The sequence below is a fragment of the Pholcus phalangioides genome, unplaced genomic scaffold, assembly GCF_987345545.1.
Source record: "Pholcus phalangioides strain wild (caught in Gottingen) unplaced genomic scaffold, Ppha-v1.0 ptg000002l_1, whole genome shotgun sequence".
Taxonomy (NCBI): Eukaryota; Metazoa; Arthropoda; class Arachnida; order Araneae; family Pholcidae; genus Pholcus; species Pholcus phalangioides.
The window spans coordinates 3,610,329-3,634,167 of NW_028301595.1; the positions used below are offsets into that span (position 1 = coordinate 3,610,329).

At 38.3% G+C, this 23,839-nt stretch overlaps 1 protein-coding gene across 1 annotated transcript; it reads right to left on the reverse strand.

Annotated features, from left to right (window-relative positions):
* Positions 1–692: 692 nt before the first annotated feature.
* Positions 693–11,873, reverse strand: LOC149089083 (uncharacterized). The gene is made up of 3 exons (XM_089237221.1): positions 11,792–11,873; positions 3,706–3,798; positions 693–1,954 (listed from the first exon to the last, which is right to left on the reverse strand). The coding sequence occupies exons 1-3, from the start codon at positions 11,807–11,809 to the stop codon at positions 806–808; spliced, it is 1,260 nt and encodes a 419-aa protein (XP_089093347.1). The 5' UTR covers positions 11,810–11,873; the 3' UTR covers positions 693–805.
* Positions 11,874–23,839: the final 11,966 nt, after the last annotated feature.

Here is a 23,839-nt window from a genome sequence, read left to right on the forward strand (position 1 = left end):
GACAAAAGGTAATTTTTTTCCCATCCAGGCTCACGGACAATCCGAAAATCTTCCAAGGGCCCCAAAGAGAATCTGTGGACTCCTGAATAATAACTACTGCTTTAGATTAACTTTATGAATTCAAGCGGTAAATTGAAAACGGCCATGACGTTTTTGATATAATATTATTCCATGTTCATAATTTGCATATCAGTAGGGAACGCAGGACTTTCTCAAAAGGGGTAGGCGCAGGGGTTTGTTTTCGACTACAACTTAACATTACTCTCTTCCACTCAAACCAAGCACAATTCTTGCCTATCGCCATGGGCAAATTACTACCGACTGAGTTGTGCCGGAAGTGTGAGTACGTGTACTTAACAGTCTGAGTGCGTATATAGTGTCGTGTGTGATGTTTTAGTGGAGTCATCTATATTTCAAATGTTGAGTGACGTGTGATGTTTATAAATATGTACTGTTATAGGCCTGTTGCTCTCTCTGCGACCAGACTTTTTAACGGGGAAATCGGCTCACATTTGCACCTCAAAGATGGAAATATTCAATTTTCACTGCAAAAAACACAAAAATTTTGGCTGGGTGGTGGGTCATAAGTACGCCAGTGATGCATATTATTGTTGAAAAACTGTGGGTGACATAAAAATATCTAAATGCGTTTCTAGAAACTTGTATATCAGACGGAATGACAGACACCGAATCTCGTGAATGCTTTCTTTTTATTACATTCAACGAATTTGCGATACATCACGAACACGTATATTTATTTTCAATATTTCTTGAGGTAGTATTGAGTATAGATAATATTGTAGCTTCAGTAAGCCGAATGCTGGTTCGATGATCTCAGCCTCGCAGATGATAGTGTCCTATCACCGAAGTTGCGTTGAAAGAAACGTTGTTCGTCAGTCTCTGTCACTGTTGGCAAGACTCGGACTTGTTGGACCGGTTTTGGGTCTGCCATACTTGAAGATCGACTCGATTTCTGGCGCTGAGAAGACGCACCAACTTCGGTCCATGGACCCTGGGAAATCTTCGCCAGCAAGGGACTCGTGTGACTCTTGGACGACATTTTAGAGCTCATGGACGACTCACTGTAATGCGCCATCTTTTGTTGCTGGGGGCTCGTCCTTTGCCGACTGGACGTCTTGTATTCATCTCGCATTGGTTCCGACTTGGGAGCCGGAGTATCTTCCTGGATTTGCGCGACGAACTTCGAGGATCCGTACCCTTCCTTCTGCTGTTGTAGGGCTTCGGGCATAGGTTCAGGCTGCCTTCGCAGGGTCTCGATCTGCCTGGACACGAACGATACCGCTTCAGGTTCTTCTCTAACTTGCTGCAGACGCTGAGACCGCCCGTATGTGTGCATGTTCTGCGGTTGCGTGGCTTCGAGGCGTTGTTGACGGATCATCATCACTGGTTGCATCGAGGATCGTTGGCTAGCTTTACCGTATCCGGATCGTTGGCGTTCCAGATTAGGCGCTACGTGCCCTTTCCTAGTCGCCTCCAACCGAGCAGCGTAACCCCCTTGCATCTGAGCTATTTCATCGGTTTGGAATTCAACGTCTTCTTCTGGTGATTCGAGGTTATCGGATTCCAGGTTACCGGAATCTGAATCTCCGTAGGCGGAAGACATTTCTCGGACTTGCTGGATTTTCTGGACAGGGGCGGTCATCCGGGACGAATATTTAGAGGTCATTTCCACCTGTCGGACCGGTGCAGATTCCTCGTTCACATACATCATAACGTTCGCCGGATTGTCGTCGTGAGTACCTGGTTCGTTGGTCTTGATCTCTGCCCGATAACCCCCATCATCAGCAACGTACTGCACGATGCGTTCGATTCCTTGACCGTCCTTGTATCCGTAACTGCCCGTGACGCGTCCATAGGAGTCTTTATGTTCCTTGTGGAACTGGGCGTTTCCCTTGTAGTCATCGATGCCGTAAGAAAAACTGTACGGTTGACTCTAGAAATATTAACCAGTATATATAATGCATAAAATAAATAACTAAAACTTATGTTTAAATTGTCATTATATCAACGATTAATATTAGAGCATTTGGAGACCAAATTTATCTGTTAGTCCAGGGGGTTCATAGTCTGTAGGGGTCCGTGAAATTCGATGAGAAAACAGTTAAAACTACTTGTTTTTATATTGTTATATGTTGTTGTGGGTTATATGGCCCTGTTGATGGGTCTGGCTTTCCTTCATTTAATTGGCACAGATGGTCCGTGGCTTCATTAACTTCGTACAAAGGGTCCATGGCCTTCATCTTCTCATAAAGGATCTGTGGCCTTCATCTTATTGTCACAAAGGTTCCATGGTTTTCAGTTTATTGTCATGGGGGAGGGGTCCCATGGTCTTTATCTTATTGACACAAAAGTCCTTGGCTCTCATCTTATTGTCACAAAAGTCCTTGACTCTCATCTTATTGTCACAAAGGTTCCATGGTTTTCAGTTTATTGTCATGGGGGAGGGGTCCCATGGTCTTTATCTTATTGACACAAAAGTCCTTGGCTCTCATCTTATTTAAGTCCTTGACTCTCATCTTATTTAAGTCCTTGACTCTCATCTTATTATCACAAAAGTCCTTGGCTCTCATCTTATTGTCACAAAAGGTTCACGGCGTTCATCTCATTGTTACAGGGGAGGGGGTCCATGGTCTTCCATCTCATTGTCATAAAAGGTCCGAGGTCTGAATTTGATTGACAAAGGGCTAGGCGGCGGGGGGGGGGGAGGCCCCGTGACATCCATCTTATTTTCACACAGGGCGTGTCCCTCATCTTTCTGTCGCAAAGGTTCGTGGCTTTCATATTACTGTCGCAAAGGGTCTAGCGCGAAGGCACGCTGATCGGTTTTTTTTATCCAAGGCAAAGAAATAAAAATACCCCTTGATTTCATAATAAAGGGACGGACTTTATTCGCAACACGTCATATTGGACAAGACATGGAAACAAACGAACTGCGTAACGACTGACTTATCTTTGCTCTACGAGCATGGACATACAAATTACACCACCTACGCTCTGACGGTCACTCTGGGGGGAGTGGCTTAGGCTGTGACGCCTCAGGTCCATGGTTTTGATATTATCGTCAAAAACGGTCTGTGACTCTCATCTCATTGTCTCAAAAGGTCCATGGCCTTCATCTAGGTGTCACAAAGAGTCTGTGGCCATCATGTTATCGTCATAAAGGTTCTGCGTCCTTTATCTTATTGTCACAAAGGGGGTCCATGGCCCTTATCTTGTTGTCACAAAGGATAAATAACCCTCATCTTATTATCACAAAGCGTTCATGGCCTTCATCTTATTTAAACAGAGCCCATGGCTTTCATATTATTTTTACAAAGAGTTAGTGTCCTTCATCTTATAGGTACAAGTGGTTCGTGGCCTTCATCTTGATGTCGGAAAAGGTCCATGGGAATATAAAAAGTTAAAAACCCTAGGGTTAATTGGTAAAATTGCCGTAAAAGCTGGAATGGATTTTCAAGGAAGATATTGTAAGCGCAGCTTGACGAAACCTGCCAGATGCATTTATGATAAGCGATACGCTTGGTAGCATTTACGACTTTATGTCGTTATCCATGTCGAACATAAATGTCATGCGTTTATCCATTTAACGGGTTCGAAATATCCGACAGCATTCAGGACACGACTGGGCTGAATGATATTACACAGCCTGAATCTCTGGAAGTGTTTGTGAAATTGTACTCTTACCCTTGCCGCTTGAATTGGTGCGCTGTACTGATGATAGGTGCTCCTCTTCCCAGCAGTACATGTTGAAAATAACAATCCGACCAATATGGCTACCTGCGAATGTATGCGTATATCACACGATGGATCATATTCCGTAACAGGAAAATATACTTATGATAAACTGATTTAGGTCGGGATTACACTATAAAAGTTTTATAAAACGTGAAAAATTCAACCAATAAGCTTACCGTTTGCATTTGCTCGAATGTAACTAATAAGCTTATTGGTTACATTTTCCAAGTTTTATCAAATAACTTTTGTAAAAATTTGTAGTGTAATACCAGCCTAAAAGACATAGAGACAGCTTTTTTTAGAATAGGCTTACTAGAATAGTATATATTGGTAAAGATCCCCCGTATCCCTTCGAGAATAAGAAAGCCATGGGGGTAAATTGAGCATTTCTCCTCGAGAAAAATCTGAAAAATAGTGATCGGAGGTATGAGGAAAAAGAAACCGCCAATATTCACCAAAAAAAGTTGCCAATTTAAAATGAAAAAAAAAAAGGTAAATGTTGGCAAGAAAAAATGGCTTGAAAATCGCTCATTAAAATGCATTTCACGGAAAAAACTTTTGATCTGTAAATATGAGAGATGAGTATCTATGTTCATAGTCATGATTATTGTAATATAAGTACTTCATAATTTATGGAAAACAATCTTCATATCCCTGATTTCAGTAAAATGGGGGGGGGGGGAAGCATTCTATTAAGCTCAGTTGAAAAACGAGGGAAAAACGGGACATTTTGAAATGTTGAAATATCCGAAAATACGTAAAAGTACGGGATGTACCGTAAAATACAGATCATTTTAGCTATGAAGATCATGATCAAATCATCAAGTGTATATTCACTTTGTAAGACAATACATACACACAACGAACATTTTTTTTGATTAATCCTGTAACATAAAAAGCTGCGAGTGATTTATAACTTTCATAGAATATTTTACTTGTTTTGTGCAATACTTGCATGTATTTTCGGAAAAATAGCACTTAGATTTAAGATATACTGTATATACAGGGGGGGGGGGGGGCAAAAAGTCCGTGTAGAAACTTTAAAACTTCATAAAAACCGGAAAAATAACCGAAATAAAAGACGTTTTGCAGGGTTAGCATCGCTAGGTCACGGTATTTTCGTAAATAATCGTATTTTATGTCCTGGAACTACGTTTTAAAAATCTGTAAGATTACCTAAAGCAGGCACATATTTTTCAAAATAATTCCATTGCAATAAGGTAATCGTTTTGACGTGTTCGTTTTTCATCAATTGTTCATGCAAGAAAATAATGGCTTTTAAAAGCACATAATATATAAGGCGCAAGTGCAAAATGATGATCGATTTCCTCTTTTAAAACAGGAAATTGTCGGAAAATATGCGAAAAAGTAGTACAGGACTACTACAGTAGTAGTAGGACAAAAAGTCAGTGGAAACTTTAAAAATTCATAAAAATCAGAAAAATAACCGATATAACTAACAGTATGCAGAATTAGTATCGCTAAGATCACGGAAATTTTTTTTTAAGACCGAAAAAAATAACTAAAAAACAGCCGATAGGTGGCACTGACGTACAAACAAAAGATAGCAAATAACGAACGGAATGCCTCCAAATCGTTTATTACAGTAGTATGTGTTCCACATGACCACCACCACAGAAGATAACTCATTGCAGGCGAGTCACAAATCCAGCAACGGCAGGGTGCAGCAGGTCCACATACACGGTTTACAACGGTGAACTGATTGTGGATTAGCAGCGCAAGTTATTATAATCGTCTCATTTGCATATTTCCACCGAAGTCGGTAATACCAGCACCAAAGGATGTTCTTTGTTTTTTTTAACCCTGTCTTGAAAATAATTTCCGTGACCTAGCGATGCTATTCCTGCAAACCGTTTCCTATTTCGGTTATTTTTCTGGTTTTTATGAATTTTTAAAGTTTCTACGGACTTTTTGCCCACCCTGTATGTTTCTAATTAAAAATTCTAATTTTCTCAATTTGCACATATTTTTTGCTTAAAACACACGCGAAATTTTCAATCACACAATACTTTTACAAAACTTATTGAAGATTTGATAACTTATATATATCAGACACATAATAATGAAATCTGAAATGAAACAATTCGATATTCGGCGAAATTTTTAGTAATTTAAAAAAATGATTTCTAAGTACGCATGCGCAAAAAATGCCAATTTCTTCTGAATTTTGTTGCCAAATATATAAAGCAATTAAAAAGAAAATTCCAACTTAATGTCGTGAAAATTCAGGAAGATGTCGGTGATACAGAGAGCACTAATTTGAGTTACTTGCTGAAAGTAGCTGGGTTATAAGGGATTTCCCAGAAATTGGGGTTTAGATTATTTCCTGTCATATGATTATTCCGCAAATAAGTCTCTCTCCAAGTACTGTGCAAATGAGCGAAGATACGTGTCTGATGCTAGCTTGAAAGCATAACACACATGCATTGATATCAAAATGAACAAACTAGAGGAAGTTGTGAGTTATTAATGCATTGCCAATCAACTGCTTCGAGAATGTGACACAATATCGAATGGTAACGGATAATTCTAGGAAGTGAAGTCACAGGAAATTTTTTTTTTCGAATAGGGTGGTAAATAGATGGAATAGCTTGCCTCCGGGGATAGTGAATTCTAACACGATTGTTACGTTTAAAAAGAAATACGATAAACATATTGGGATAAATCAAAAAGCTATCCATGCTTAGATGAGACAACCATAATTTTTTATGGGCTTCTTTTTTTAAGCCAACTCGTTGGGCATTTTGCCTGTGGTGGCCTGTGTGTTGGTATTTGTAAATAATCTAATTAATATAAGAGGGTTTTTAAGGAGGCGAGATATTCTACTACTTGTAGATGAGGAGGTTAATGCTAGTTTGACGGATGGTGACTGTACCATCTTTCTTCTACATTTTCAAATGGAAATGGCAAATGCCTGAATTTTCATGTTATGTAAGATATCGTGTTGGAGGTCTGCCTGCTCTCCACGAGGTACAGGTACTGGAGATACATGCACCAATTTATATCTCTTCTGAGAAATCTTATCCTAACCCCCACTTGCTGACTCATCATCATTCATGTTTAAGCTGTGGTCTGGATGCAGGTAATATGACAAACAAACAAATTTTACCGTATTTTTTGTTTTGGCAATTGAATGCTTTCAATAAGTTTATTTATTTTTTAAAACTTTATAATACTAAAAATGTTGAAGTTATGTGAAAAAAGCCTTTAAATAATTCAAATAACTCATGTTATGGATAGGAACTACAACACTGTCTTCTTAATTTTTTAGACACAATGATACTTAATCATACAAAATTTTCTGTTAACGAACATTTTTTCCCCATTGTTTTTCATCCTCGTCTAATGAATATAAGGATTTGTCTGCAGTTTTCACTTGATATGGATGTCAGGGCCGCCGGCTTAAGAGCATCATGGGCCCCCGGGTCAAATGATTTTTTCTGAAGCCCTACCAGGCAAACTTTCGAAAATCTCAACCAGATTCCATTTTTGTGAGGGCCCCCATTTCTCTTGAGGCCCCCGGGCCGTGCCCTGGTGGGCCCATGCCTTAAGATGGCACTGAGGATGTACGTACTAACACATCCTCTCAAGCCCCGTTTAAATGTGTAATAAAATATCCCGGGAAGTTACCCGTAACAGGGATTTCCGCTACAACCCGTTTACATGGCGTTTAGTTTATACCGGTATTCCCCCCTCTTCTTTCCGGAAATCGTCACTGGTTACGGGGTTTGAACGGAAGTGGTTGGTTCAAGATGGCTGACGAATGAGCTTACAGTAGTTTTCGCGGCACAAAGGATTATGGGAGAGGAGGTCAGAGTCACCGACCATTATTCCCTCAACAAAGATGGGACTCTTTTTTTTGTGTGACGGATCTTCGTCCCTCCTTTTCTCTCCCATGAGGAAAAAAAGTTGCCATGCAGGTAATAATCACACACCAAAGCGACCGCCAATCTTACACATGTAAACGGGGCTCTAGTGAGCTGAGTTAATCGAGACATCCCAGATATCAGAAAAGTTTCAACAGGCTGCGAATGCAAAAGAAAATTTTCGAATTTTTTCCTCAATTCATCCCTTAATTAAACATTTTGTTTCCCCCTCCTCATTTTGAGTGATTTTGAACTCAAATATTTCAGCGAATATTGCACTTAAAAACATGGAATTTCTTTGCTGGACTCGAAAGAGACCCGGGAAACAATTATATTAATTGGAAAATAGAGGAAAGGGAGGTGAGAGACCGTTAAATTTTTTCCCATGGTTCATATACGACCCCTAGTAAAGGAATGAAATATCGAACACGTACACGTTTATTTGGTTACTTCTAATTTAAATTACGTTTCTGTAACTAACGGTTGATAAGAAAAAGACTAGGGAAGAACTTTCTTGCGCGCTGTGGAACCTGAATTAATTCTTTCAGACCCGACAAAATGTTTTTGCATTTTTGAACTAAAAAAAAATGCATTTGAAAAACATAAATGTGAGCAAATATTTACTTTTTCAATTTCTTTTGTTTGGGAGGAGATAATTCAATTTGTTAAATTTTTTTTCCATCCAAGATTATGCAAGGTATGTCAGTTTTAAGACAGGCGAAAAAACTGAATATTTACGTAGAGATACTGATTCTTGGAAAAAAAAAAATTTCCTAGAAAATCAGTATCTTTACGTAAATAGCCTGTTTTTCTGTATGTATTGTGTCAACAAGTGGAGGGTACATCTTTTCTAAATACATTCATCTGCGCTTACAATTTTTCTAGAATTTTTTTCGCTAAATTTCGTGTAATAAATCACATTTTTCACGGAGGCACTTTCTCTTGGAAGATATCTGATCCCCCCCTCCCACCGCTGAAAGTTGAACTTCAAGTGCTGCCCTCTAATGAAAGCCCTCAAAGTTCATATTCACAATATTTCTAACTAAAAACCTATACACCCATTTAAATCAGGGCTCAAGTGTGCTTGAGGTTAAAAACAAAAAATTCTACAGTGAGGAGAAATCAACCCACACATTTGTGGCACCAGGATCTAATGTATAGCCATCGTTAGAGTTTTCAAATTCTGATGGGAAAATTTATCGAATTCATCGACTCTACTGACACTACTAAAATTTTTTAACCGCTAGATTAACAGTCAGTCGATCAAGCGGAACGTCTTAGCTGACAATCGATCTTCATAAAAGAAGCCTCAAAGACAATTTACATTATGGTTCACTTCTGATCTGGAGAAAAATTCTCAATACTATTACACTGGTGAAATAAATTAAGAGAATTTGCATATTTTATCGAATTTCATGAAAAGAACAACTGAATGTAAAACCAGTGCTTCTAGACAAAAATGCAAATCCTGTACGTCGAATACGTAAGCGTACACGTGTGTGTAGGCGGAACCAGTAGAGAAAGAGGCTTTATAAGCGCGCGTAAGTTAAGACGCATTTCGTTCGCTAGCACACCTCGGCGAATTTCTTGGTGTTATTTTGCAGCAATCGGTTAATTTCAAATTGTTACAGTAAAAATGAGTAAACACCAACGTTTAGATGATGGAATGAGGTGGCGAATTGTGGGGAGGCTACAAGCAGGCCAATGTCAAGTTCAGATTTGTAGAGAGTTCAATTTAACGCCCAGCGTCGCGTGTAACTTATGGAAACAGTTTCAGGATACCGGATCCATCGAGAGAAAGCCTGGGCAAGGTCGTTCAAGAGCCACGACGGCCAGAGAAGATCGACATTTGTCGATTATAGCGAGGCGTAACAGGAGTGCTACAGCTTCTCAGCTCTCTCGTGACTTGTATGCAGCCACAGGAACCCGTGTATCAAGAGGGTGACTGTTTCCAAAAGACTTCATGAGAGAGGGTTGTTTGCAAGAAGACCTGCTGTTTGCGTCCCGCTCACTTCTACGGACAGGAGAATCCGTTTATCACGGTGCAGAGAGCGTAGAGATTGGAGTATGGATCAATGGGCGACCGTTCTCTTCACTGATGAGTCCCGGTTCAGCCTAAGCACCGATTTTCGCCGTACGTTCATATGGAGAGAACGAGAGACCCGCTACCTACTCTCCAATGTCCGCGAAATCGACCATTATGGTGGAGGAGGTGTAATGGTCTGGGCAGGCATCATGTTGGATGGCCACACTCCTCTCCGTGTCTTTGAAAGAGGCACTGTGACTGGTGTGAGGTATAGGGATGAGGTCTTGGAGCCCTATGTTCGCCTTTTCAGGGGCGCAGTTGGTCCTGAGTTCATTTTAATGGACGATAACGTGAGGCCACATAGAGCTCTTCTGCTCGACGATTTTCTAGAGAGTGAGGATATTCGCCGGATGGATTGGCCAGCCAGATCTCCAGACCTTAACCCTATAGAGCATGTCTGGGACGCTCTGGGGAGGGCAATTGCAACTCGCACCTCCCCTCCGGGAACCATCCAGGGAATGAAAACAGCTTTGCTGAACGAGTGGGACCAATTGCCACAGGAAATGATAAACTGCCTTATTTCAAGTATGAAATTGCGCTGCGAGACCTGTATATCTGTAAGAGGGGACCATACCCCCTATTAACCCATTTTTTTTGTTTATTTTGCAACCGCTGTTACATACCTTCTGACTCCAACGAGTGTTACGCACGATCATGCGTGTGTATTACAATTATTGAATAGTTATTTGTTTTGTATTGTATCAATGTATGTACATATCAAATTTCATTAAAATCGGTACAGTAGTTCTAGAGATAATCGACCAAGTCTGCAAATTCTCTTAATTTCTTACACCAGTGTATTAACTCTCTCACTGACTCTGATGAGATATCTCGCCTTCCTAAATGCCTTTTATTTTAGCAATGACAAGCGCAGATATTTTGTAGAACTGATTTTTCAATGGCACACGTTTTCCTATCCTTCCCTTACTTTGCACTTGCTTAAAATCAGAAGAAAGGCTATTTCATAGGAAAAAAAAGAAGACATTTTATAGAGTATTTAGTGATTTCTGCAGCCAGTTAAAGGGTTTAGGTATCCGACTAGGTTTAGAACGTGATTTTCGAAGAAAAAATGAGTTTTTTTTCTATTTTTCATGAAATCCCTAGTTCTTGTAATTCCAAAACAGCCTACTGTAGCGTTTTTACATACAAGTACAGTAAAACCTCTTTTGCGAACACCAATGAGACTAAAACATTTGTCCGTAAAAGAGAGGGTGTCCGTTAATCAGGGGTTTGAAAAGCATACTTTTATTATGCACTGGGGTATTATTATTTGGCCGTAAAAGAGGAGTAACAGCATCTGGGAGTTGTCCGTTAAAAATGGACTTTACTGTAATTTGTGAATAAAAACTTTAAACGCGTTTTACAAAGAATGCTTTATTTTGACGTTTTACCTGAGTTTGAAACATTATTTCTAAAAAAATCTATTGATTGTATCATTACAAAACTTTAATACGATATTTTTCCATATATTTTTAAGGTTTTGTATCGAAATCTAACGTCTATCACATGTATTTGTCTCATCATAGTAGAGATTACACAGTCATTTTACATACATGATATATGAAATGAACTTTCAAAAAATTCACATGTGCATTAACAGATTTGGGTGTAACTTATGAACATGCCATACAATAATTTAAATTTTAGTTCACAATAACAAACATTTATTATAAAGAAATGTATCAAGAGAGCGCCCACGTTTTAGTAAAAATAGAACACGAGAGCGCCCATTTCTATACTACTATCGTAGAATTTTTTTTTTTTGCAATCGTGTTTCGAACATTAAATGAATTTTTCTTGAAATTTGACGTAAAAACTACTTTTTCACGAAAAACGACATTAGTTTGTGCACAATTTGTTATTGTTTCAACCATTTTGGGACACTCTCTATCAAAATTATGCTATTAAAGTTGACTACCATTTTATATGGAAGTGCTACGAAAGGTAGTCGGTTAATCTTAAATCAGAAGACGACCATGAGAATTATTGAACACGTAATGCATACACGAAATTAGGTAACTCTTTATCTAAATTCCCGATGTAACAACTCACAACGACTCACCTTATAAAGCAGTAACATATTCCCAACGAGAGTAAAACCAACTTAAACACCAGAGGAAATCGATGATCGAACTTGTGATGATCAATCGACCGAAGGGACTCGGTTTTATATACCCATCCGCCGAAACCCATTCCCAAGTTCTCTCATCGGGTGGCCCCAGAGATTCGAGTCGTTCGCTACGGGAGATGGTGCCTTGGAAGCCATTTAATTTGGAAACTTTAGAAGAAAGCACCCCCGTTAATCTAATTAAATCCTTTTAGTTTCCTTTCCAAGGATTATTCGTAATATGTATTACATATGTACTGATATTGTCTTCACATTTCCGTAAGTTCCAGTTATTTGAATTGACAAAAGAGTATTTTTCTGAAATAGCTTCATTATGTTTATGAGGCATCACGTGGCACAGGATGGACACGTGCTGCTGCTGCTGGGGCTGAAAGTTTTCGAAATAATACTGTATGTGGGTCAACGAATCGATAGGACGTCCGTTGCCATCTTAATGCTTATGAAACGGCTTGTCAAAGTTGCAAAACGCATCTGAAGAAGACCTGAAGGAGGTACCTATCGGGGACGCGTTGTAAAGTTTGAGTCCATGTGGCAAGGCTATTATCTCTAGAGAGATAAGAACAAAAAATGGAGTAAATTAAGAAAGGTGTGTGCAAATGATAGTAGGGCCCGGGGGAAGCAGACATTTTAGTTTTGTTTCTCAAGGCTGAGTGACATCTTGGTGTTTCAAAAATTAGGGGAGAGCGGGGTAATGCCGAACACTAAAGGGAAATGTCTAATTACTCAATTATTTGTAATAGTTCATGAAAAAATTTACTATAGGTAGATACCCCGTTTCATTACCTAACTAAAAAAACCAAAAACATTTGACGTTATAGTTAAAGTTTTCGTAGAAATTTTTTTTTGTAAGAGCTTACGCTCTTCGGAATTGCCCCATGGGTCGGGGCAATACCGAACGGGGCCAGCTAAGTAAGGAAGGTAGCTTCCGTTGCGTAGTTTTTTATGAAATTAACTAATTTAATTACTCTAACGACGTAATCAACTCTAGAATCAATTGTTTATGTGAAAATATACAACTAAGGTGGTATATAGCAATGCCCTCTCCACTTGTTAATACAAGATTCATTGAAAGACTGATAATTTTGTGGAGATGATAATTACAAAGAAGAAAATTCATCACATTAGTAAAGCACTCGTCCGGCAACCAGAGACCGGGGTTCAGGTCCCCATGGGGACAGTGAGGAATTTTCTTCCATCCACAAAATAACCAGTCTTTCAATGACTCTTGTAAAGCTAGTAGTTATTTTTAATCGATGTGAATATTTTTCATGTTGTAAAAATTTAGTAACATTTGTATCCATGTTCTTAAATAGCAAAAATAACATCGAAAGCGGAGTTGAAACTGGCTTAGAACCCACCACTGCCTACAAAAATGCCAAATAAAATTTTCTGCAGTCTCTGCACCACCACCGCACTCCGAGTGTATCCACTCAGAACACAAACGATACCTGAATTTGCTCTTATCGAATTTACCACACACAAGAGAGATGTCGTTCGAGTTAGACCCTCCCCCCCTCTCCTGAAGTGCCACCAAGTTACATGAAAGTCGTTAGATTGACGTCGTCTAACTCGTCATCATTGCATAATATTATCACAAAAATTGGAAACTTTGCCTGATTTTAATTTACGCAAAAATTGCCACGTTTTCAAGACAAATAAAATTCAATTGGTCGAATGGTAGACGCGTTTCGGCTCTTCAATGGAGAGCTGTCATCAGGACCTCGTGGTCAGAATTGACACGAATGAGTCGCGGAGGGGTGATGTTTACGTCTGGTCGTCCGAAGAGTTCGCCTTTGTATTTGCTGCGTCCGAGTGGCCTTTGGATGCGAATTGGGGAGCCAAAATTTTCAACACTTTACAACACCTTATTTTATTCAACGATTCTTCGTATGTTTACTGCATAAAAAATTAAAAATAATATTGGAATAAATAGTCGTATTATTCTATAATTTATGAAGAAACACTTTTGAAACTGTTTGGTTGCTGCAAACCTAAGATTATAAACACTTTTGTGAAGATGCCGGATTTTCAAGGAAATTTAATTTCACTTCTAGGTAGAAGGCATTGCAGAAGTACAGTTTGGGAACAAAAAAGTCAGATTATAACTACTAATTTAAAAATGCAAATGCACAAATATTTTGGGTTTCTCATGGCTTGAATCTTTGGGTATTTCATTGAATGGAGTTAAAAAGATTGAAACAAAGCCTGTGGTTTTTTTCATTCAAAAAAATAGCGAGGTTTATCATGCTGGATTAGGTACATTTGCGGGACCTGTTGTTTCTCTACCTCTTGATCCTCAGTTTCCTCACATTCGACTCAAGGCTAGGAATGTTCCGCTTGCAATGAAACCAAAAATCGAGATTGCTTTGAAAAACTTCAGGATGAAGGATTTATTGAACCTATTTCTAACCCAAAGTGATCAACTCCTGTTGTTTTCGTTATTAAAGCTTCAGGTGATGTTAGACTATGTGGGGACTATAAGGTATAACTTTGAAAAAATATGGTCATGAATGCTCACCCCTATCCAATTCCAGCTGTAATCAGTTACTATCAAACCTGAAGGGTGGAAGATATTACGCTAAAATAGATTTAGTTCAGGTTTACTTTTACAGCTTCACGTAGACGAAACATCCGCGGAGGCCCAGACAATTGTAACTCACGAGGGTGCTTTCAAGGTTAACAGATTGCAATATGATGTGAATGTTGCTCCTGGAATTTTTCAAAATATGATCGAAAATTTGTTTTCAAATTTGGAAGGAGTAGTTCCATATTTTGATGACGTTTTGATGAATGGTAATTCACTGGAGCAATTAGCATCAAGATTAGAATGCCTGGCTAGACAAACTTAAAAATGTTGGATTACGTGCTAAAAGAGAAAAATGTCTTTTTGGAGTCACTGAGGTTGAATTTTCAGGGTACCGTATCAATGCTGCTGGTATTCACCCTTCCAATTTGAAAATTGAAGCAATGCGCTTGACTCCCATTCCAAAAAACAAACAACAGTTACAGGCATTTTTAGGAATGATAAATTTCTATAACAGTTTTCTTAAGGATAAGGCTACAGTTGCGGAAGTGTTGCATAGATTACTGGATCAAAATTCACCTTTCAAATGGTCAAAGATTGATGATGATGCTTTCAATTTTCTTAAGGACTTGTTCAGTTCACAGATTGAGTGTTAGTACCTTTCGATGAAAAGCTTCCCATTGTATTGGTATGCGATGCTTCACCTTTTGTAGTTGGTGAGGTTTTGAGGCATGTACTACCTGATGGTTCAGAAACACCAATAGATTACTCCTCGAGAACTTTAACTACTACAGAACGGAACTATGCACAAATCGATAAGGAAGTTTTGGGTATGGTATTTGGAGTAAAAAGTTTCATCACTTTCTATATGGTCATTCGTTCACTATAGTTACTGACCACCAACTTCTCTTGGGAATTTTCAATAAAAATAAGCCCACAAAAAGAGATTCTATTTCCGCGAATGTTAAGGTGGAGTTTGCTTCTAAACGCGTATGATTTTTTGTTAATTCATTAGCCGGGAATGAAAATTGGTAATGCAGATGTCCTGAGTAGATTACCGAATGCAAAAACTCCCGACCCGAATCCATGGTTACATCTCCATCAGAGAAGTGCTATTCATAGAAGAATTAGAAAATCCACCACTTTATGCTGTGGATATATGTGGTATATGACTATCAGAGATCCAATACTTTCCAGAGTGTTAAATTGGGTGTTAAAAGGTTGGCCTGTTGAGATGGAAAATTCGCAGTTCCAAACTTATTTCATAAAGAGAAATGAACTATCAGTGCATAAGAATTGTTTATTATGGGGAAATAGAGTAATTATACCAGTGCCAGGCCGATCTCGAGTAGTTTTCAGTGAATTGCATGTCACGCATCCAGGCGTTGAACGTATGAAAGTTCATGAAAGATCGTTTGTATGGTGGCCAGGCATGGACACTGATATCGAGAATTACGCAAGAAGATGTACGAAGTGTCAACGGACAAGGTATGCGCATTTATGTTTTTGCTGTCTGTGGGCTATACAAATTTTGCCGCCCCCTCCCACTTCAGTCTGACTTTTTTTACCCCCCTCCCTCCTATGCCATTATTAATAAATCAAAAACAAACAAAAGAGAAAAAGTGGTACTGCATGTAGTTGCACCTAAGTTATACTTTTCTATCCATATGTTCATAAATTAGTATGATTAAAAGTTTCTGATTGGATCGTTGTTATCATTTTACTGTTTTTACCAGTCGCCATAAAAGTCACAACACACTATTTTTATATTCTTCATCGGAGTCTTTTACGCGTAACAATTTCGATGAAATTTTAAAATAACACGAAAAAATACTGTCCTGTTTACTGACAAACATGTGGTATTATTCGGAAGACATTAGAAAAACGATCGCTCAGTATAAACACTGTATGCATCTTCCCTCAAAAGATTTCACTTAACCTCTTTTCGATCAAGGACGTAGTATTGCGTCCAAAAAATGTGGAATATACTCTGTTTCCTTTCGGCTCTCTTGATAATTGTGAGATTTTGTTGTGACCCGAAGTTGTTCTTTTTTACCTTCCTTTTATTTCTTTACAATTCTTTTTTCCCCCCACATATGATGTATCCTACTTTATACATATAAGAGTAAAACAAAACAGGTTGGGCGAGAGTGAAAAGAGAATATATATATCTGTACTTATTTGTACTTATATACGTATTATATTGGTTTTTTTTTTAATTTTTTCCCCTTCAATTTCTTTCCCTTTCTCCAACATGCGGTTACGTTAGGGCAAGGTTACCATATTTATCGCCCATTCGTCAAATAGAGATCATACAAATTTCTCGCCATTTCCTTGTAAGCGAAGGGATTAATAGTGAAAGATAGCAAATGATCACATTTTGCCAAAAAAAGTGTTGGTTTGGTTAAATAATTTTTCCCAAATGGGTCTCATTTGGCTAACACTTTACGAATCCGGTGATAAATTTGCCAATATAGCGGGCGAATCTAACACGTAGTAACATCACACTGGATGGAGAGAAAAAGCGCCAATCAACTTCATTTTCAAAAAGCTACAACCCCTCGCTGGGGAAGAAATTTACTTTCGTTGGGTGTTTGGAGCGTAAGTGACCGTTAGAAAAATGACGTCACAAAAATTCAAAACGTTATAACTCATTAAATATTTGTAATTTTTTGTAATTTGATCCTAAAAAAAATAAAAACGGAAAACACTTTCCTCTGTATTAACTTTTCGCAAGGAATCACGTGTGTAATTATTGGGTGGTAGATAGTTTCCACCCTGTATATAAATAATATAGTTTATTATTTGGTATATTTATTTAATAAATGCACTAATTGTATTCGTAGAAAAATTAACATAGAGAGGAAAAAATATTTCTCTCCTGATAATTTCCTTACGGGCCTATTGTGTCAAGGACAGCCTAGTCTAAATATTCTAGGAAATTCCCGGATTCCGTAATAGAGTTACTCAGACTTCCATTCATTGAGATTCACCTGGCGGCGGAGCTGAAACAATCGATTTAAAGATGACTCTTGTAAACCGCTTTGTTCACCACTCCGAGCCTACCTATTGCCCGAAAGCAATAAGTAGTCTCATAACCGCACCTCAAAAGTCATCTCGAATGTGGAGTTAGCTCTATCACAGAGTCCAAGGAAACACTTTGAATATAGACTACTTGCTCAAACTTTTACATATTCTAACTTTTTATTTTAGATATGTGCCATCGTTTGAGGAACTGCGACTGGCATTCAAGGCAAACTCACGCAAGTGCCTAGCAGTGATTACAATCGCTTCCTGTGGCTGACGTAATTTTCAGAATCTCTCTATTTATAATCTTATGTGTTATTGTCGGCATTCGAAACAATGGACGTTAAAAATTTTCACAAAAGAATGCTTTCAACAATGAGTAATGCAACAATATACATGCATAGAAGCTTTAGGAACCCTACTTCTTAATTACGTTTCCATGATGAATACCCAAGTCCCCTTGTCGTAAATTACTGGCGAACCGATGATCCTAGAGGCATACATCCAATTAGGAAAAGTATCGAAATAACTTTAGATAAGCCATTCATATTGCAAGGAGTTGTATAAATATTAAAATAAAAAATTAACTTTTCATACGCTCACCCTGCCCTCAAAAACTCAATTAGAAAGTGCTTGCGCTGTCTTTTCTAAGGCCAACAAAATAAATTCAGCTGAGATATTTGAATTTAAATATCGGTGGAAAGTTGGGAAAGAATAGCATAAACTAACAGAAACGTTTCTTCCCCTCATTTATGCTGTTCTTTCTCAACTTTTCCGCGATCGCAGAAATATCGCTGCGAATATTGCACTAAGAAACGTGGGATTTTTTTTGTTGGCCTCAAGAGAGACATGGCAACATAGATATACAGTCGAACCCCGTTTAAACGAATACCGTTATAGAGAAAATCTCGTTTAAGCGAACACTTTTCTAATCCCCAGATATATTTACATAGCGACAGTGCGAATACCTGGAATTCCTTTATAACGAAATTTCGTTGTAGCGAAGTGATTTCTTCGGTCTCTTGGAGTTCGTTATAACGGGATTCGACTGTAGTATAACTATATATTGCGCATGCAGGGTTGCTTTTCTGTTTTTTGCCCGTGACGAGTGGGTACTTTCACGAGTGGTGAGAAGAAATTCCTTGTTATTTCAATGTCCAATCCTTGGGTAGACACCGTGAGTGTTTAAGAAATCGCTCGATATGCCGAGATCCTGCTGTGCTTTTGGTTGCAATGAAACACTTATTAAATGCGGTAAGATTACCTTTCACAGAAGAGTTCGATTCATTTTCCCCCCTTTTTTGTATTAACATTTATTTATTGAATCGAAGCATCCCACTGATAGAGGATTGGCGCACAATTTCGTTTCCGATAAAGCTTTCTTTGCTTTGTTATGCGTCAAAATACATTATTTCGATAAATAAGAATGTTTATTGTCATTGTATATTAATTTAAAATGAATAGAATGAGATTAACATTTTTGAAATTGATAATTTTAGGTCTTCGAAGGAGAAATATGTTTGGCCCAAAGTTGGCGAGATTTTGCCAATTTGTCAGATTTGTACATTCCGGATATAGATAGTCTATGAAAATTAAATTTTCACCTCTTATGGCTAATTCGTAGTCGTAGCTTATCCAATTTTTCTTTTCATGATGATATGGCCATGGCCCGCAGGGCCCAAATTAGGGAGCCCGGAACAATTCACATCTTTTTTCCTCGGTTTTTCTCACATAAAATCACAAAACAGGATCTCGTGAAAATTCTGGCCTAGGGCTCAGAGGCGAGGCGGGCGGGGGTAGGGGGTCACCGGTATCTCGTTTCCCTCCCCCCCGTCTCAACCAAGTCGATGTCCCTCTGTAGGTATGGTCTTCAAAACCTTACAGCATACTCCAGTCCAGGACGAACTAGGCCTCGGAAAAGCGGAAGAAGGACTTTAGGAAAACGCGAAGATGCCTTTTGGAAAATAAACCCAAGCATTCTATTCAATTTTTAACCACCAACAATGAACAATGTTTGAACAATATTCAGAAGACCTGAGCCGTTCATCAATGAGAATTCCCAAATCAGTCACCATGGTTGCATCCGGGATAGTGACACCATTCAATTCGTACGAAAAACGGGAGATGTTTGAACCAAAATGAGTGACCATGCACTTAATCAACGATAAATTTCATGCTTCATTCATTTGCCCATGTTCTAATCCTGTTCAAGTGTGTCTGGAGCAACTCCCTATCGCTTTGATTCCCGACTACCCCCATCAGCTTCACGTTTTCTGCGAATTTGATAGTAATCCCATCGATTCCCTGATCGAGTTTATCGATAAAAAGTGAAAAAAGTATGGATCAAGGACACTTCCTTGATGGACTCCACTTGTGACGCATGCCCAATTAGAGAATTCCACATTCACCATAACTCGTTGCGACCTATCACTTTACCACGATATTCACGATATTCTATCCCATGTAAACGCCTCAAGAGTTTACCATGTTGTACCCAATCGAATGCCTTCTGGAAATCAAAGTAAACAACATCTACATTCTTTACATCTACATCATCCCTGAAAATCCGTACACACACACTCTGTTCCCCAGTTCCCTAACCATAGAATCGCCAATGGATAAAACCCCTCTCACTATCCCCCTCTACACGACCACTCATTAATCCTTGAGTGTTTCCAATGAGCAAGTTTCATTTGTAATGTCAATAAGCAATGAGTCAAAAAGAGACAGTATCACAATTTTGCAGAATATCGTTTAAAAATTTTTCCTCGTGAAATCTTGAAAAAGTGACAAGTTGCATTTTGCCATCTGAGCACATATATTATGTCTATGGGTATAACCCCGCTCTCCCCTAATGAGTCAGAGTATCGTGTCATGTCACAAATGTGTAATTAGTAGATGATGATCAGTAATATTCCCACACCATATACGTCCATTTTACACTGAAAATTATTTTTTAGCGAACAGCGAACGGTAAAAAACATGGTCAACATCAGTTGAATCAGTAAATCCGATTCTTGTAACAAATTTTTCAAATGTTTTTCAAAGAAAAACCATTTAAACAGAATAAATTCAAATATTCATTAATATGTATGCCATTATCATTGAATAGGTTCACATTCATGTTGCCCATAATTACCATATCAGAGTTTTTAAATTTGTTCAAATATATTCTAAGTTCATTATTAAATTGTTCAATGGTATAATTACGAGATCTATAAAATAATGAAAAAATAATATTGAAATCGCAAATTTTTAGTGTTAAAATATCTGCTGTCTGAAATTGAATTAGCTTTTATACCTTCTCTAATATGTACGTTAAACTCTCCTGATTTGTTGTATTCACGACAATTATAAAAACTATAATAATCTGGGATTGTATTCACTTCACATTCCTTACTTAATCCAGATTTCAGTGAGACATCACATCGAAATCTTCATTAGTATATTTTAAAAATACCATGAAATTATCAAAGTTTTTCCTCATATACTTCTCACATTACAAACAATATACAGTCAAACCTCGTTAATGAGTCACTCTTGGGAGACCAAAAATATTACTTAGTAAGCGGAGTGACTCGTTAAACGGAGCTGTGCCAATTCCTCCCTGAGGACAATTGGGACTTCCAAAAAGTGACCCGTTAAGCGGAATGACGCGTTAACCGGGTGACGCACTAACGAGGTTTGACTGTATTTCAGTGTCGTATTACAAACTGTTTCATCGGTATTTGGGAACCCTTTTATAGAATTAGGCGAATTCAACACACGCACTCTATCGTTGTTCATTTCTATATAGTTTTCATTTACCAAGTCAAACATTGTTTACAGGTATTTTTTTCCATTTCTTTGGTGTTTTTCTTATCCTTGGTACCGTGGATGTCTCTCCGTCTGCCTTAAAAACACCTTCCCACGTTTAGTTCCTCTTTACCTTCCATATTTTGATGATGGGTACAGGCCATAGAGTTATAATAGTACATATATATCTTTAGTCTATGGTACAGGCAGTGCTCGCGACTGGAAAAAGGTTGAAGACCCCTGCTGTAAAGCAATGTTAAAGGCAATCACTTAGTTTTCTCATCCAAGATTACGGATCCCCTGAAACCTCCGCACAAGGACCATAGTTAATAATTAACTGCTCAACCTCTATGTTCGGAGGCGTCGATTGGAAGTGTTGACGTGTTCGTATGAGCTTACTGGATGATCTTGCGCCCCCTCCCCCGTTCCCTAGCTTTGGTATTACTGGGACATAGTGGGCATCTGGAACTGTTGGATGACCCACGATACATAATTACTTATGGCCTTTTCTCCAATACCCGTTGGGGGTATTGGCAACTGAATCCCTCACACACACATACAAATACTTCGGAATCCATTCCATATATCCTATGTCACTGCTTCTCAAAGTGTGCACTGTGGCTCACAGGGGCATCGTCGAGCTGGAGTTAGTGATTTTTGTGTCTATTTCTGTTTTGAAGTGGTTCTTTTATATGGGAAAATAACCAATAAATATTCTAGGGATCCGCGGATGAACTATGAATTGAGCAAGGAAGCCGGGGGGACGACGACATAAGTTTGAGAACCAAAGGAGATGGAAACTCTGTTGCATTTGGAGTTCTTTGCATACACCATCCGGTATATTAGGCTTTTTCCCTGTATGCGCCGTGGTGTTCGTGGGCAATACATTGAAGTATATGCCCTGATCTAGTCAGGAAAATGCAAAGTTAATTCAGTAAATACAAAAATGGTGTACTTACTGAAAAAACTACAAAGTTTTAACTACAAAATCAAGTTTTTTTACGGGTAGTAACATTCATGTAAATTGATTATATTCCATGGAATGATTATAGTACGGTAAATGTGATATAAATTCGGATATTATGTACAATAACCACTACTTCACCGCTCACATAAATTCCATCAAATCGCTATACGCAATTTACTGCCGTTAACGAGTTTAGTTGGAAATGAAGGCGCCATCTATCGGTGGTCGCCGCAAGTTCGTTAGAGCAAATATATTCTTCCCCGGGATCCAGATTCTCAATAATAGGGATATAAGAGGGTGCATAGCAAACAGGCGGTATCACATTTTACTGCCGAACAGTTTATCGTAGAGGTGTGCTTAGAAAAATTAGAAAAAATTTCCAAATAACGTGTAGTACTCATATACGTCATTCATGTTTCAAGAGGTATAGTTGTTTAAAAAAATACTTTTTATACAGTCCCTGCATGCTCCACAACCCAAGCGTCTTGTCGTTGGTGAACATGATAAATCGTACTATATGATATTCTGTACATGATAACTCATACGTGCATTATATCATTATATCGGGATACGATAGCAAAATATGTTACCATTATATCGGGGGCCCGACTATAATCATCACATACACACACAAGACTCATTTGGGATTTTTTTTTTATATTTATGAAATTCACCAATTGCACTAGGGCATTATGCATAATCACTGATAAGACATGATAAATTTCATTCATGAAATTTACCAACGACAGTTGGTTATTATGCATGATCACTGATAAAAGTGATAATGTCTTCAGTATTTATCAAATTTACCAACGAAACCTGGTTATTATGCGTAATCGCCGGTGAAAGTGATAATGGTTTCATTATTTATCAAATTTACCAACGAAACCTGGTTATTATACCATAACCATGTGATATGTTGCAACGCCGTACAGACTGTCAACGTTAGTCCCCGACGGATCCTTTATCGCAACCTAACAGTGTTTTAGGCTTTAAATAACATGAAATGAAAGTCCTTTTTTAAAAACAAAAAGCTGCCTAAATAAATTGTTCAATTGGCGCTAATAATAATGCCATTTTCAGGGAAGGTTACGTGCAATTATGGGTAAGTAATGGAACAGAATCACGCACGAAATGAAACACATGTGTGTCTATATATAGTTTCTAAGAAAGAGCTGCGCGTGTTATTCGTTCTCTTATCGATCGATTTGATCGGGTCGATTCTATATCCCACCAAAAATAGTAATTTTTCTTTTTCCTTGTTGGACGAGGTTTTCTTCGCTTTTCGGAATTACACGCTCGTCCGCGTGCACGAGCACGTACGAGAGCGTGTCAACGTGACGCATGAAGGGGTTACGAGGGAAAAATTTACGATAATTATCGAATTATCAATTAATAACGATAATAATTGTCGCGAGAGGTCAGAAATATTTTTTAACGGGAAAGGACGAAATTTCCGCTTGAAAGTCTCCGTTTAAAAATAAAGCTTTTCTTTTTTTAGGATTACACTATGAAAGTTTGATAAAAGCTCTTTTACAAAACTTGGAAAAAAAAGCTTATTGGTTACATTCGGCTCTCATGTATCTTATTGGTTACGATTTTTCAAGTTTTACAATAGAACTTTTATAGTGTAATCCCGGCCTTAGACATTTTTGCTTTGATACATGAG